Raw genomic sequence first — 16,718 nt, 5'->3', positions numbered from 1 at the left:
GGGTCATTGTTAGCAACAATTGGTCCAGGCACCTTGATGTTCTGAAGGATTGTTCAATCAAGGAAGACAGTCAGATTGTTCAATCAAGGAAGACAGTCAGGTTAGTCCTTCAATCTCAACACAGAAGCTGTTACTGTTTGGCTGTCTTTCCAGACTGTGGGCAGGAGAGCCAACGACCATACCACATTGAAAACATCACTTCTTGTCCGATCAGCAAAGATTAGCAACAGTTAATTCTGGTCAGTACTTGGGTAGGTGACCTGGAAACACCAGATGTTGTTGGCATCTAGAAGATGTTTTTCACATCCATGGGTAGCAACATTAGAGCTAGTCAGTACTTGGATAGGTGACCACCTGGGAACTCCATATGCTGTTGGTGCCTAGGAGACATCTTTTAAATCCATGATTCAAGTCTTGGGCTTACAACTTCCTGTTGTTTTGTCTGATTCGCCGGGTGATCAACAGGGTATGAGCATTCCATTTCTAAGGACCCTAAAGGCTACCAAGTACCCGAAGGCCTTTTGCCATACCACTTAAGGACTTCACCTCCAAACTAGGTGCTGACAAGATTTCACCTCCAGACTAGGTGCTGACAAGATTTCACCTCCAAACTAGCTGCTGACAAGATTTCACCTCCAAACTAGGTGCTGACAACTTAATAGTTCTGGCTCACCCAAGAAGTGGTGTCCAAGAGCTCCATTTCTTTTGCCTTTATGTAATGATTAAGTGGACTTACACCACTGCTGACTTGGTGTACAACAATATGTTCCAGGCAAGATTTCATAAGGTCAGGTCATTAGTCTACCCCCAGCATTCAGGAAGAACCTGTCAGACAAGTGCTAAGGACGAGGAATTGCTGTCACGACAGACCACATTCGCCTCCTTTTTACCTTTGGGACATTGCCCATGCATCCTCGGACTCAATTTCCTTGGGTTCTGTGGTGGCTGCTCAACAGTCATGTAGCTCACCCAGCTCTTGAGGACAAATGGCATCTGTCATTTGAACCCTATTAATCATAATTAGGCTAACTTGTAATCTGGACCTGGTCACACCAACTTGAAATCTCTATATCTCTTAAGTACTCTGTGTGACTCCTAAGGAATCAGGCATGTACTGTGCTTTCCTGAATTTTCCACTGAGTTTTTCTGGTTTTATTGTGCTTTGTCATTTGTTTTGGCACTAAAAACCCTACGGACAAAGTCAACAGACAACAAACCCAAAGGGGTCCAAAGGGAAATCAGCTAATGAAAAGAGGCATGCATCATCATCAGCAGAGGTGGCTGGTGTGAGTGTGTATGAGGGTGGGGTAACTTCCCCATAATGAGTAGTACTTAGCACTCCCAACACCTATATCATTATGTACTGGTTTTACAGGTGTGCAAGGAAGCACCAAGTTAGTGTACTCAGTGCATCGAATTGATTCATATTTCCATTCTGAAGAATGTGACTCCTCTAACTGTGAAAAAAGCATTGTTGGTTGATAACCATTGTGCACTGGTAGAAACAGAGTGGTCAGGAGAAGCCAAATTGTTGAACTACGCAGCCACATATGCACAAACTTCGTATGCCCTATTGTGAGAGGAGTGTATAAGAACAACCCACAAGTGGAATCTCTTGAGTCTAAGTGTTTAAGGGCAATCCACAAGAAGAATCTCATGAATCACTGAGGTGGTCCTGGAAGACCTGGGTTTGCTGGTTAGTGAAGAGTGAGAAGTTCTTTAGAGAAGTAGTAAGTTGAAGAGGCAATAGCTCTATAAGCATTAGATGTGCCACTTTGCCTACTAACATCTACCATAAAGGGAGCAATGTTCACAATAGTACTCTTGTAAGGGAATACTTCCTTCTAATGCTGAAGGATGAACAGACGGACACATTCAGCATGTCTCTCAGCAGCGCTCATGGAGACAAATAACAGGCCCCTCACACAAGGTGATCTGCCCTGAGAAGTAGTAGGTGGTTTATTCTAGGCTAAGTAGAACTAGTTGCTTGATATGTACTCACCTGTACCTTACTGATGTTCAGTGTGTACTGGTTTTACAGGTGTGCAGGGAAGCACCAAGTTAGTGTAGTCACAGCGCATCCAATTGATTCATACTTGCATTCTGAAGAATATGACTCCTCTAACTGTGAAAATGCATTGTTGGTTGATAACCTTCATTGTGCACCAGTAGAAACTGAGTGTGGTCCGGAGAAGCCAAATTGTTGAGCTAGGCAACTACATATGTACAAACTTCCTGTGTCCTGTTGTGAGAGGAATGTTTAAGGGCAATCCAAAAGTGAAGTCTCTTCAGTGTTTAAGGGCAATCCACAAGAAGAATCTCTTGAATCATACTCTGAGGTGGTCCTGGAAGACCTGGGTTTGCTGGATACTGAAGAGTGAGAAGTTCTATAGAGAAGTAGTAAGCTGAAGAGGTAATAGTGCTTTGAGCATTAGGTGCGCCACAAAGGGAGCAATCTCCACAATAGCACCCTTTTTTAAGGGAGACAGATACTAGTGGAGTACTTCCTTCTAATGCTGAACGATGAACAGATGGACGCATTCAGCATGTCTCTCAGCACTTAAGGTGATCTAACATGAGAAGTAGTTGGTGATGCATTCTATGCTAAGTAGAACTGGTTGCTTGTTAAGTACTCACCTGAACCTTACTAATGTTCAATGTGTACTTTGACCTAGTTAAAGCTCTGAAAGGAATACTTGATAGCTCAAACCAGGCAGAGAAACATCTCATCCAGGTTGCCCCCAACCAAATCTAGGAGGGTATCAAGAATGTTGCAAATTTATGATCAGAAGTGGAAGAGTTCTAAGTGTTGGATACAAATTTATGGACAAAAGCTGATAAGCCCTCTTAAGCGCTGGACAAGATAGGAAATGCCAGACAGTTCACCCGCTCTCTGCCGAGGTTAAGGCCAAAAGAAAGACAGTCTTCAAAGTTAAATCCCTATCCAAAGTTGTTGACATTGGCCCAGAGGAGGCTTTAGTGAGACTCCACAGAGCAAAAGTGGTATTCCATCCCAGTGGGCAAAGTTCCAAAGGAGTGCAAGACTGTTCCAAATTCCTGATAAGCATGGGACATTCCACCAAATTGGAGCGGTCTAATCCCTTGAGTTTAAATGTGTATGATAAGACTGCTTAAATCGAAAGGGACTCATCTCCGCAAAGACAGAGACTCAAGTGAAACAGTGCCACTTCTGTGACACCAATCTTGCTTCTTGCAAGTTGAGAATGAACTGATTTTTTCCCCAACCAACCAAAAAGTTTCCCATTCTTTGCTAATACTATTGCCTTTGGGGTTGATGTTCGTTCTACATCTTCCCCATCTGACATTGATGATTCTTCATCTATAAATTATCCTCAGAAAATCTGACCTATGCTGATTGTCCCACATAGCCCATCCTTCTCCACTTTCCTTGATAGCTTGGTGGCAAGGCAAGGAAGAACAAAAAACTGTTATCCTCCAGAACATCTGTCATGGTGGTTCTTGATGATGGTAGTGCTCTTGCTGAGGCCACATCTCAAGCAGTGCCTACAGTTACTAGTTCATGTAAGAATCCCTTGAAGGTGTTCTCCTTGCTGATCTTCCTCTGAATGAGCCTACCTCTGTAGTACAGTATTTTCTTTTATGAGTTCAGGTCAATTGGAAGGCAGGCATGTTCTTGGTAAAAAAGGAAATGCTCCTTTGTGTCTTCTTTGTCATCATCTCTTTCATAGTAACCTCCTTTATCTTGATGGTTTGGCAGAGCAACTTGAGGAATTCTGGAGGAAGTCTTGTTGGTGTTCTTGATCCAGGGAGTGCAGCTATGACAGGACTTTGAGACACTGATTATCTCACAGACATTGCTCTCTTCCCTAAGAGAGGTTTTTCCTGCAGGGCTGCACAGATATCAGGATATTTTTGTACTATAGATTATCTTCCAATGCCTATCAGGTAAAGTGGGCCATTTTTGAGATTGGTGTCATAGAAGGGGTACTGTTCCACTTGCGTCTCTGTTGATAGCAGACTTCCTGGTCTGTCTTTGCAGAGATGAGTCCCTTTCAGTTTAAGCAGCCTCATGATACATATTTAAACTTTAGGGATTAGACCACTCCACTTCGGTGGAATGGTCCATGCTTATCAGGAATTTGGAGCAGTCTTGCCCTCCTTTGGAACTTTGCCCACTGGAATGGGATGCCACTTTTGTTCTGTGGAGTCTCACTAAAGCCTCCTCTGAGCCAGTTCAACAACTTTAGACATGGATTTAACTTCCTCAGTCTTTCTTTTGGCCTTAGCCTCAGCAAAGAGAGTGGGTGAACTGCATGGCATTTCCTACCTTGTCCAGCTCTTAGAGGGCTTGTCAGAGCTTTTGTCCCTGAATTTGTATCCAAAACCTAGAACCTTTCCATTTCTGATCATAAATTTGCAACATTCTAGATACCCTCCAAGATTTTGTTGGTGGCAACCTGGATGAGATGCTTCTTTGCCTGGTTTGAGCTGTCAAGTATTCCTTTTAGAGCTTTAACTAGGTCAAAGTACACATTGAACATCAGTAAGGTTCAGGTGAGTACTTAACAAGCAACCAGTTCTACTTAGCATAGAATGCATCACCAACTACTTCTCATGTTAGATCACCTTATGTGCTGAGAGACATGCTGAATGTGTCCGTCTGCTCATCGTTCGGCATTAGAAGGAAGTACTCCACCAGTATCTGTCTCCCTTACAAAAGGGTGCTATTGTGGAGATTGCTCCCTTTGTGGTGCACCTAATGCTCATAGCACTATTACCTCTTCAGCTTACTACTTCTCTATAGAACTTCTCACTCTTCAGTATCCAGCAAACCCAGGTCTTCCAGGACCACCTCAGAGTATGATTCAAGAGATTCTTCTTGTGGATTGCCCTTAAACACTTCTCAGACTCAAGAGACTTCACTTTTGGATTCCCCTTAAACATTCCTCTCACAACAGGACACAGGAAGTTTGTGCATATGTAGTTGCCTAGCTCAACAATTTGGCTTCTCTGGACCACTCTCAGTTTCTACCAGTGCACAGTGAAGGTTATCAACCAACAATGCATTTTCAGTTAGAGGAGTCATATTCTTCAGAATGCAAGTATGAATCAATTGACGCTGTGACTATACTAACTTGCTGCTTCCCTGCACACCTGTAAAACCAGTATACAGTAGATACCCCATATTAGTGGGGATCGTTCGCACTCCCGAGGGGCTAAATCATGAATGCTTAAAATCCTCTAAAAACACTTAGAACTGCTTTCCATTTGATAGTTTAAACACAAGAAAAACCCTGTAAAAATGCCTATTACAAAAAATGCATTTATTCATGAAAATAATATGAAAATACAGTAATTAGTGAATATTTCTCAGTGAAAAATACCTCGAATGGGGGAATTTTCTGTGAATAATGGGTAGATATGTTCCACAGAGAAACCCCACACATGTGTGAGTCCGCGAATCGTGAGAACGCGAATACGGGGGGTTTACTGTATAATGATATAGTGTGTTGTGAGTGCTATGCACTGGTCATTGTGGAGAAGTTACCCCACCCTCATATGCACTTACACCAGCCACCTCTGCTGCTGATGATGCATGCACCTTTTCATTAGTAAATGAAGCAATTGTAATGTGCCTTCATTCCCCCTTGCCATCAGCCTTGTCCTTCCTTCACTTCAACCCGGGAGTGCTTGTTGCCTTTGGTTGCAGTAATGCACAGCACAGTCAAGTCCAAGCTGCTGCTTCATTTTTTTGTGCCGGTACTGCTAGCAGACCCTTGTATCATTTCTGCCACACTTGGTACAGTACTATCTAATCCTCAAGGAAGGTTGGTGTAGAGGCTGCCTCCTCTTCTTTAGCAGAGGTTGCTGTGGTTCATCAAGACATAAGAGCAGACTCCTTTGGATTAACCTTCATTCAGTAACTGGGGGAACTGAAAAAAGAAAAATATAAAATAAAACTTGAGAAGTACCTTGAACATGTTTTTAGCGGTATCTAAACATGTTTGTATGTACACTACTTGCCATTGTCAGTGAATATTGTAAGCATTCCCTGAGTGCTTGTGAAGCCGACAACTGGGAGCCAAGAGATAATTTACCGCAGGTAACAGCGGTAACAGTTCAAGGGCTAAGAGAACAAGGTCATCTTGTTTAATGTTTAATATTATCTTTCCCCTATCTGTAATGTTAATATTGAAAGATTGTATAACAAATAGAATATAAAATGTTCATAGTATGTGGCATCTATTTGATTAAAAAAAGTTCATCATTTGTTTATCATGCACTAAAGCATAGTAACCTACAGTTCTGGCACAAGTGTAATTTGAAGCAACCTCAGGAATTGAAACCAAAGTACATATTGCTCAGACATGAAAAGAATTTTTTTTAGCTGTAAGAGCACATTGAAATTTAAAATAATGCATACAACATCATGTTGTAAACTACTGACCATAAAGATGGATGTATTACTTGTATAACAGTAGGGAATGAAGACCTGTGGCAGAATTGTGGCTTATCTCTTGTAAAGCTGCTGTGTAACCTTTGTTGTTTATGATGACATTTTTTCTGCATTGCAACTTAATGACTTAACCTCATCAAAAGTCTCCTTTCTCATTAAGAGGGCTTTCGTCATTGAGAGCTAGTCTGGTTTTAACCTTGATTTCTTCTTAGCTGAAGAGAAACAAGACCCGCATGTATCTGCTTCAGACCATCTAACCTTGACTACCTTCATTTGACCCTGAAAGAGAAATGGCAGCAATGCTCATGAATTGTCAATAATCACTGGTTGATATGCTCTGAAACAAATACTACATTTGAAACGTTCGGTTATGTGCCTGTATACCGAACCTAGTTTCACAAGGAATGCTTTTGGTCAGTCCTTTCAGATTAACAACTATAGTCATGCAGCATTGATAGGTAGATACCACCTCTTTTCCACTGAAACATGGTAATGACAGTCACATGTAATATAAATATCATCTCAAGTCTTTTCTGAAGGGCTCAGTATATTTAAAATGGTTGCTGTTGGTGTCAAAATAATTACTTTTCACTGCATTTTGTGTTTCAGGAAGAAGAGATACGACGTGAGTGGTACCAGATGAGAGCTGAGGAGCGCTTAAGGGCTGAAGGAAGGCTTGTGGATGGGGAAGCTGCACCAGCTGATATATTAGCTCAGGTAGATGCATATATTGACTGGCAAGATAGATGATATACTGTAGTTATTTTCCCCATTAAAGGAATGTAATGAGAATGAATGAAAATGTTTTAGACCACGTTAGTAAACATATTTATAATGGCAAATTGAATTATTCATAGGTTGCTGTCCTAGCAGACTCTGATTTGTGTGATGAAGATACTGATGCCCAAGAGTGTGTTGTAGCAGATGGACTGGAAACTGAAGGAGAAACAGCTTTCACAGAAGGAGATGGCTTTACCGAAGGTGAAGGGGGATTTGATGGACATGTGAGCACTCATCCACATGTTAGTGCTCAGGCAGACACTGCAGTTCACCATATTGTTGAAAATGTTACCTTGCAGGTGGTTACCAAACAAGAGCCACAATCAAGCACAGATATGTAATTATGTTATACATTTAGTCTTGAGAGTGTCAGTCAAGTTAGCAATGAAATGTTGATTTCAGAATTTGATGGGGATGGTAGTAAGGTAATTATAATTAAGTGTAGGTTTGTTATTCTTCAGAAGAATTCAACTGTATTGTATTACTGCATATTAAGATGTACATTGAGTGAAATCATGAATGTAATACAAATCCTGTACCACTTTTCAGCATAAGATGCACTTTACTTTGAACAGTTAATAAAAATTACACGCACATTTGTTTTTAACCTGGAACTGGAAAGAGAAGGATTTTAAACCATTTAAATTTCAAGTTTGTATTTGAACATATAAAAATGTGACTATCCAAATTGTTTACTACAAGAGGTGTGATATTCTGTTTGTTGTGACCAATATTATTCAAATAATATATTTGGTGATAATGACCAATATCAACAGCATCACAGCATTAAAATTCTTGCCATCTTAACTTTAAATATGATGCATTACATGAATGATTTATTTCCATTAATTGAAACAATTTTATACTAAAAAATTTATAAAAATATTCTTCCAAATATTTCTCCAATCCATAAATTTATAAATGCCTCAACCTTAGCACCTGTAAAACTATGTGTGTGTATATATAAAAACTAAAAATTTTGAAAGTAAAACCGACAAAAATCTGAATTTTTTGAAAGACGACCAGCTGCCTTAACAAACTATGAAATTCCATATGTTTAAAAACATCCTAAATTAAAAATGTGAGAGAAGCTGTAATTCTCCCTCATCCCAATATTCAGAAGGGGAATGAATTACCTGTGATTTTTCAATAGCTCCCTTGATACTCGGCTAAAGAAGACATTCTGAAAAAAACCCTGGCCCTGCCAAGACATTCCAAGGATGAAAACTACTGTATATGCGAGACTGATCTGGGGAACTTTTCAAATTAGGTCTGCATATTATATGTTTCATTTATTCCTATCTGTCATCCAAAATGACAAATGGATGTCCTCTCTCCCATTGCTTTCAATACCTTTTTTTCTTCTTATGTTGCGGATCTTTATTGCTTCTCAGATATGTTTCATGATGAAGACTCCTTTAGCTCTGGCTTTCTTTTAGTTGAGGAATGCACATTTGTTGCCTCTGCCAATTATGAATATATAGAAATCAGATTACTTGAAATTTGAAATATGGCATAAATTTCATACTCTCTCTTTCTCTCTAACTTAGCTGAATTTTTAACTCATTCCAAAGGTTAATAACTGTGATCTGCATAACTGGCAAAATTATACATACTATTACACAACTGTCTAATTTGGCATCAATTACTCAGTCTGGGATCTGACGTTGTCGTAATAAAAATTATTAAGATTTCATACTGTTTTCAAGTATGCATTGCAGATTCATGTACTCAACCGAATATAAAGTTTTGGAATGACTACTCACTGGTTACTAGTCCAATATATACTTGTTTATTCCACATACAGTATATGGCCCAAACACAGTACAGTAGTTGTTCCTACGAAGATATGAACCTATGCTTCATAAACTGAGTTTTCCAGTGTATCTTGCACTTCAGCTGTACACTGATTAAAAGACAAAAGCCTACTGGGGAGGCCTGGGCATATCCCTGACCTCTACTGGCCTAGCTCATCCAATGTGTTTCCAGCCCACTCACAGAAGGTTGTTTTTGCATGTGTGGAACACCTGAAGGGCTGGAAATAGTATGTTAATAATCAATGCGCTATTTAGAATAAAAACTCACAAAGGAGTTCCTGGACCAAGACATAACATTTGTTCCAAGGATTATTATAGAACAGACTATATAATTTAGACAGTAAAAAGATTTGAAAGGTGTAACAGGAGGGAAACCTCAGTTGCACTAATTGTTAGGAGAAGGTGGAAAGTAAGATGGAAGAAAGAGAATATGAATGGAGGTACAGTAAAAGGAATGAAAGGGGTTGCAGAAAGGGACACTGCGAAGGACCTTAAGCAATGCCTACAGTGCACAGCATGAGGTGCTGACAGCGCTACTCCCCCTACAGGGGATGATTGTTATAAAGATAAATAATGCTGTACTGTGATTTGTATCTAGTTAAGCTTAAAAATGAATTTAAACACAAAGACACTACTAATCTCATATACAATATATACCCAGACCTGGAATTCATTTTCACTGTCAAGACTGGGCATACTGTGACTTCTTGTACGTCCAAAGTACAATAAAAATCTGCTGTAGGAATGAATTGTGGCAAATCTTCAAAATACTCAGAGTTGGTTTAACTCTGAAGGGGTGAAGTTGTTTTAGGGGGTAAATAAACAATTTTCACATCCGAATGGAAATCATCCAAGTGCAGTGGGTTCCCAGGGGCATTATCCAAGATAAAGAGACTCTTGAAAGGAATCCCATTCTTGTAACAGTACAGCTTGACTTCAGGAATAAAGTAATGGAAAAACCAGTCTTCAAATTTAGCAAGAGTCACCCAGGCTTTGCTATTGGACATCCAGATTATGGCTATAGAGATCTTTGTAATGTTCTTGAGTGCCCACAGATTTGCACTGCGGTACACTAAGAGCAGTTTTAGCTTGAAGTCTCCTGATGCGTTGCCACCCTGCAGTAAGGTTAGCCTATCCTTCACTGCCTTATACCCTGGCATCGTTTTCTCTTCAGTGTTGATGTATGTTTTTCCTGGAATTTTTTTCCAGTAAAGGCCTATCTCATCAATATTAAAAACTTGCTGAGTGGTATAGCATTCCTTATCAATGATTTCCTAAAGCGTCTTGGGAAATTTTTTGGCTGCTGCTTTGTCAGCTCTTGCTGCCTCACCACTAATGGACACGTGATGTAAGTCAGCACGTTTTTTAGTGATGGAACCGCCCATAACTTGCAGAAAATGTTTCATCTGCAGTGCTTTTGACAGCCTTAGCCTTCAACTTGTTGAAAAGGCCTTTTCCTGAATCAGCATGAGGCTAAGCATTGCAGAACTTTGTCTCTGGTGTGTTCCATCCAGATACCCAGAAGTTTTTCCATTTCTTCTATTAGCTTCCCCCTTCTCTTGCTTATAATTGTTGACTGCATATGCATGGCACTTATAACATGTTCCATAATTCATTCCTTGTTCTTAAAAATTGTGCCAACAGTTGAACAATTCATATCCTACATGTGTGCTACATCCACCATTTTTTCACCACTATCTAATTTCTTTATAATCGCCACCTTAGTTTCCATTACAATAGCTTGCTGCTTTTTTACCACTGCCACTATCTTCACTTGCCATGATAGATAAACGATGGGCTAAATATTTCACGATAAAATCACAGGAATAGCTTGGAGCACAAAAGATTGAGACTTACCAATGGTGCAGGTACAAGAGTCTGGGGAGCTGGGTTGGCGAGCACTGCCGCTAAGTAGAATAGGCATGCAGAACTTAATCTGAACTTACAGGTGGCAAAGGGGAACGCTCTGAAAACAATTTTAATCTGCGATCCAGTTTGTTCGTATCTCTGAATGTTCAAAAGTTGAATGTTTGTAAGTAGGGTGGTGTCGACTACAGTATTTTTATTTTTAACATTTCTTCTACTAAGATACTTTGTGCTTCTCTTTGCAAAAGAAACACAAAATACCTTGGTAGAAAAAATATTAACACAAAAGTATCGACTGTTGGTCCAGTGCTAACAGCAGTTGGCACTTAATACTTGAAGGTACAGTCAGTGGTTGCTGGATTTCATCATCCGCATTTATTGTTATGGTACTGTTGCCTTTCTGGAGACCAAGCCAGTGGACACTGTTGTCTGTCGACCTCTATTAGTTCACTGAATTAACATGATGTTCGAAAAATTATGGAAAAGATGATTATTGTAAGACTTGGATGGGATCTAAAATATAACAGCTATATTTTTCGAGCTCACTGTGGCTTCAGAAACAGGTTCTACCATACATGTGTCAAGTTTTTAAGGAATTCTCCATTTGTGATGGCTATATTTTAGGGCAACACAATTTCATAGCCTTTTAGATGAAAATGCATATGACACCATGTTTTGGCACTTAAAACTCACTACTTTACAAATACCTTCAGGTATCTAACCTTATTCACACATGATCAACAGAAGAATAATCAAGCTTGGTCAACAAGACATCTGGGTTGCCAAGTCCCTCTACTGACAGATAATGGTCATTCCATGAGTACTTGCTTGACATATCAGGCATTTTGGCTTTGTTCCCCAGACGTGTTCTTGATTTTCCATAATTAATTTTGTTGATTTTTACTTTTTCAGCTTAAATTTACCATTCAATTTCTTACTTTGATCATAGTATTTTTTAAGTATCTTGGAAGTGATTGTGAGGGGGATACCAGCTGGAACAAAGTGGAGACCCTTCTGCAACCAAAGTGAGGGCTCATGACATCAGGGGGATAGGGCCTTCAGTGGTGTTCAAGAAGAACCTCAGTTGTTCAGGTCCTCCAGGCAGGGGTCTGGAAGAGGCAGATAACATTCACTTCTTTCTACCTCAAGAACTTAGTGCACAGTTTGTTGGATACCTTCACGTTGGGTTTGGTAGTGGTGGCCCAGCAGGTTGTAGGAGGACACAGTCCTACAGGAGCTCCATCAGGAAGAGGGGAGCCAAAGTCACAGACATCACGAGGGTCTTGATGAGAACGTTTCACACATCCTGGAACCATTGCATGTTCATGACCAGGCAGTCGGTGACAGGCAAGCAACGCCTAGGATCCAGAGGGGGGCAACCTGTTACATGGTAGGGACACACCCACCTGGTTACCTGGAAGATATCGTCCTCCCGCCTCTGAGTGAGGCTCCATATATGAAAGTGTAGGCTTGTATACGTGTTGGAACAAATACCAAATTAAAAAGAAATTTGTATTTTTCCTAACATACAAACCTACGCTTTCATATAGATAAGTTTACCCCCCTCATACCACCCAGCATATTTTCGATCTCTCACTCCTTCTAGGAGACAGCATAACTGCATATGCGCTGACTCACAAAATAGACAAGGATAGGACGACTCAGGTTACACGTGACCAAAAGCCTAGCGTTAGGATTTCGTTTTTCAGAGACAATTCAGTAACAGACCAAGTGTGCCAAGTGCAAGTACTCCACATATGAAAGCGTAGGTTGTTAGGAAAAATACAAATTTATTTTTAATTTGGTATGCTTATCTGAATTTTCTGGATCATCCATTTTATTTAATTGTTCTTTTTTTATATGAATTAAGTCTTTTATCCCAATTTCAGGTTGTTTTTCAAAATTATCATGGCTATGCTAATGGCTCACTTAATGTGCTGCTTATCAAAGTATTACTGACTTTGCCTTTGCTTATATATTATTTGTCTTCATTTTATTCTCTTCTCAAATTTTTATTCTCTTCTCAAATTTATTTCAGCCTGTGTGGCCTGCTTTGCACTTACTATATAATATTAATGTTCTCTTCTCTGCTGAGCAGTCTTTCGTTGGGATACTGTAATTAATACACAGTGAGTTAGAATCTTTTTCGTTTAACTACAATCATTTGGAAAATTTTGTTGGCAAACTTGTTACAGCTCATTCATGAGTCTGGTTTAGCATTTCTGAGTCCTCTTTAGAGTAAATATTTAAGCACTTTTTAGGCAACTAACCTTCACAATGGTCCATTGTAGATGCATTGGCATCACTGGTAAACAGTACCATAACTGTCAATCTTGGATTGATACTCTCTCACAATGGTCCATTGTAGATGCACTGGCATCACTGGTAAACAGTACCATAACTGTCAAGCTTGGATTGATACTCTCATTTTGTAGTACTGTACCTGTGGGACTTAAGTTTGTTAATTAGATGTGACTTATGAAATTTTTAAGGACTGGTTCCAATGCCAATGGCAATGTTATAATAGCAGAAAGCATTGTAAGTACTCTAAGGGCTCACTATTCTAACCTGGTTCAGGTTTACCTATTCAAGGCCAAACAATTCACTTTTAATGGCCTTTAAAACCTCCAGGATGGGTAGCTTTTACATCTTTGCACAGACTGAGAGTTAAGCTTGCATAACATTTGGGGAATCCAATGATTTATCTTCTGCCAAGGAAAATGATCACTCTCCCAAGCCTGATTATCGCAGTAAATTCCCATCTCTGGGAGGTTTTGCATTCTCTGAGATATTGTTCTTTTAGTGCCAAACATTAGAATGTAAAGTGGTGTTCATAGCACACATGTTCTTCATCTCATGTTTGTCAAAAGGACATTTACTGCCCTCTCACACAGTATAGACACTACTGACCCCTCAATCATTAAGGGTGAGGACTACAGGGCTTGTTCTGCTTCCCATTGCAACCATGCAATGAAGATATGTTACAGAGATGGTGGCGGGTCTGGAGTCCACAAGCTAAATCTTCTTGCTAAATCTCTTGTCTCACGTGTCAGCATCCAACACAAGTTAATACGTTCCTCTTGCACATAGCTTATGCACACCTCCTCTGATGGTAGATGTCTATGATATGGTTATCATACCAACACCTCTAAAAGCACAAGTTTTAGCAGTTTTACATTTCCTGACCACTCAAACTTCCTGCTGCTACTCAACAAGGCTTATCAGCCAACTATGCTTCTTTTCCACAGGGAAAGAGATGATTCTTGAAAATATGTCTAAACCCACAATGAGTGCAATATGTCAACACTACTTACACCCTTGAAAAACAAGTTGATCCACAAGTGGGCTATGAGTCAAGTGTATGGCTTACCATCCTTTATGTGAGTTACCATCCATATCTGTCCTCCCCACCCCCAACACATACACCAGCCACTGCTGTTTCTGATAGTGCACAAACTTTCCACCTGTCAGCAGAGTGCTTGTGTCAGTCCAAGCACTCTACCATCTTCATATCAACCTTTTACTACTACGTCAAAATAGTAGCATTCTATGCACTGTATTTCAGGAACACATCTCATAGACTTACCCCAGCATGCATCTTCAGTGCTTTGTACTAATACCTCTAGCATGCCTTTTGCTGTTATTATTTCTGCTTCTAGTGATACCCAACCCTCCTGTAAAGCTGGCATCAAGGGTTCTCCTCTTTTAGCACAGGTTACAGTAGCCCACAGATTCTCCACCTTTGGTTTCACCTTTAGCTAGCGCTCATTCTGCTGTTCTGCTAAGAAAAGAGGATACATATCCTGTTTCTACTACCAGGATGTGATACCTTTTTCTTACACTGTATAAAAATCAGGGAATATAATTTGGCCCATTAGAAGCAACATTTTAGGAATGCTGCATCTCATGAATGGGCAGTTCCATGCACAACTGACAGTCTGCCCTTGGCATGGAAGCCTTAGCCAGGGATGTTTCTGCACCTATGCCTAAATCCAAGGTGCTTTAAACTCAAGCAGAGGTGGACTCCTGAGGGAAATGGTTGTGATTGCCAACTGGCAGGAATGAGTGTTAGGCATAACTAACAGACTCCTTGATAATGAAGCATAAAATGCACAGAATTTAGCTAAGGCTAGGAGACCTGTGGCTTCCCTGGGACAGTCTGTCTTGAATATATGAATGGTGGCTTATCTCGAAGAAGGGACACTATTCTGAATGGTTTACTCAATTTACTCTATCCCCCTAGAACCACAACCAAAGCCACCATGAAGGTCACTTCACAGCTCAAATCCCTCTTGTACTCACCAATCTCCAAATAGCAGGAACTGTAGGGACATTTAAAGATTCCCTGCATTCACTTATTTAATTAGCAGAAAACAGTATGGGTTCCTGCATCCTAGCCAGGCTTTATGCTGATACTCCTGAACCCTGACCTACAGAACTTCACACCTGCACTTTCATTTGGACAGACTATTGCAAAGGCATCAGGTTCTTGAGGCACCTCAACAACTGGCTGATCATGGCAATACCTGGACCTAGCCATCAACTAGGAAAAATCGGACATGACACAAACAAAGGAAGCAATTAAACCTGTGAATGGGACTGAATATAAAGGGCAAAAACTTAATGTAATATCAAAGGAGTTCCTAATGATTTCTATCCCCACTTAGAAAGCTGTGATAAAAAATACTAGGCCATCTAAATTCCCAGGAGAAGTTAGTTCTATACTGTGGTTTCAATCTAAAATATCTGCAATTAGAACTGAATTAACATTGGTCTGCTGCAGATCACCTTGACAACTGCTTTGTCCTTCCTTCTGCAAGGCTTGTAAGATGAGTGGAACCTATGAGTAGGGGTTCCTGTCACCTCCTGCCCCAGACCTGCTGCTGGTTACTAATGTCTCAAAGGTAGGTTTGAGGCACCATCTGTAACAAAGCAGGTGGAAGAAATGTTTTCCACCAGCCTAAATCACAAGCTTCCAAACTGCTATTCAGCCCCGCAAGACCTAATTGCATGGGTAAGCAGCACCATCATGATTCTCCAGGACAGCCTAGAGGTATCACAATTCTGCTCTTCTTGTTAATAAGTCCAGTACTGGAGAAATCTGTCAGTCTAACAATGTCCATAAAACCCTCAGATCCCCACTTTGGTTGAAGGAGTAATGGTTTCTGAACCTCACTCTTTTAGTAGGCCTTCGGAGAGCTCTTCCAGACTGGATGACGCTTTTCCACCAACCTCACTTTCAACTATACCATAAGAACCTCAGCCTCCCAATATTCACACTGCTGGGAGGGTACCCTGCAGTAGCTTATCAAGAAAGGCTTTTCCACCAGACTCCCAAAGTTACTGCCAACCTATGAAAACAATCTATGGGTCGACTATACCTGGCAAAGTGGATAGTTTGTAGCTATGTAGTAGGGAGGGCACTAATTCACTCACTAACTCTATTCCCCTGTAGCAGACTTTCTACTTCTCCTGCATAGATCGATGAAGTTCTGCTGGCCATCAAGGCCTCTACTTCTGCTTTATTGCAGAGGAAGGGCGTCGACATGGGCTCGTCCAGTGAGTTACTTCATTTGCACCAGTTTTTTGAGGGCGAAGCTCCCCCAAGACTTGTGCCCCATGCTAGGATTTACTGCTAGTGTTAAAACATCTTTCTTTTTAAAAGTACAAACCTCTTGAGGAAGCTTCTTTAAGGGACCTTACCCTGCATTCAGCATTTTTAGTATCTCCAGCCTCAGTTAAGCCGGTGAGAGAGCTGTTTGTGCTCTGTAGCCAATTATCTCATGTGGAAAACTGGACAAATGTTGGCCTGTCTT

General features: G+C 40.5%; 1 protein-coding gene and 1 long non-coding RNA gene across 7 annotated transcripts in view; one reads left to right on the top strand and one right to left on the bottom strand.

Annotated features, from left to right (window-relative positions):
• LOC136844443 (uncharacterized) overlaps nucleotides 1–7,813 on the top strand; it is a 51,416-nt gene extending 43,603 nt beyond the window's left edge. For all 5 annotated transcript variants that reach the window (XM_067113687.1, XM_067113689.1, XM_067113688.1 and 2 more), the window contains exons 11-12: nucleotides 7,049–7,156; nucleotides 7,297–7,813. In XM_067113687.1, the coding sequence (XP_066969788.1) occupies nucleotides 7,049–7,156; nucleotides 7,297–7,560 (372 nt within the window). In that variant the 3' untranslated portion in view covers nucleotides 7,561–7,813. The remainder of the gene's footprint in view (nucleotides 1–7,048; nucleotides 7,157–7,296) is intronic.
• Nucleotides 5,471–16,718, bottom strand: part of LOC136844446 (uncharacterized) — a 62,345-nt gene continuing 51,097 nt past the window's right edge. The window contains exons 4-5 of one of the 2 annotated variants that reach the window (XR_010854884.1): nucleotides 6,431–6,718; nucleotides 5,471–5,915 (exon numbers count right to left, since the gene is read on the bottom strand). This is a non-coding gene — a long non-coding RNA (uncharacterized lncRNA). The other variant, XR_010854883.1, reaches the window with a different exon arrangement.

Source organism: Macrobrachium rosenbergii, chromosome 12, assembly GCF_040412425.1.
Source record: "Macrobrachium rosenbergii isolate ZJJX-2024 chromosome 12, ASM4041242v1, whole genome shotgun sequence".
NCBI lineage: Eukaryota > Metazoa > Arthropoda > Malacostraca > Decapoda > Palaemonidae > Macrobrachium > Macrobrachium rosenbergii.
The sequence above is the reverse complement of the archived record's forward strand: the minus strand, read 5'-3'. Positions and strand labels throughout refer to the sequence as shown.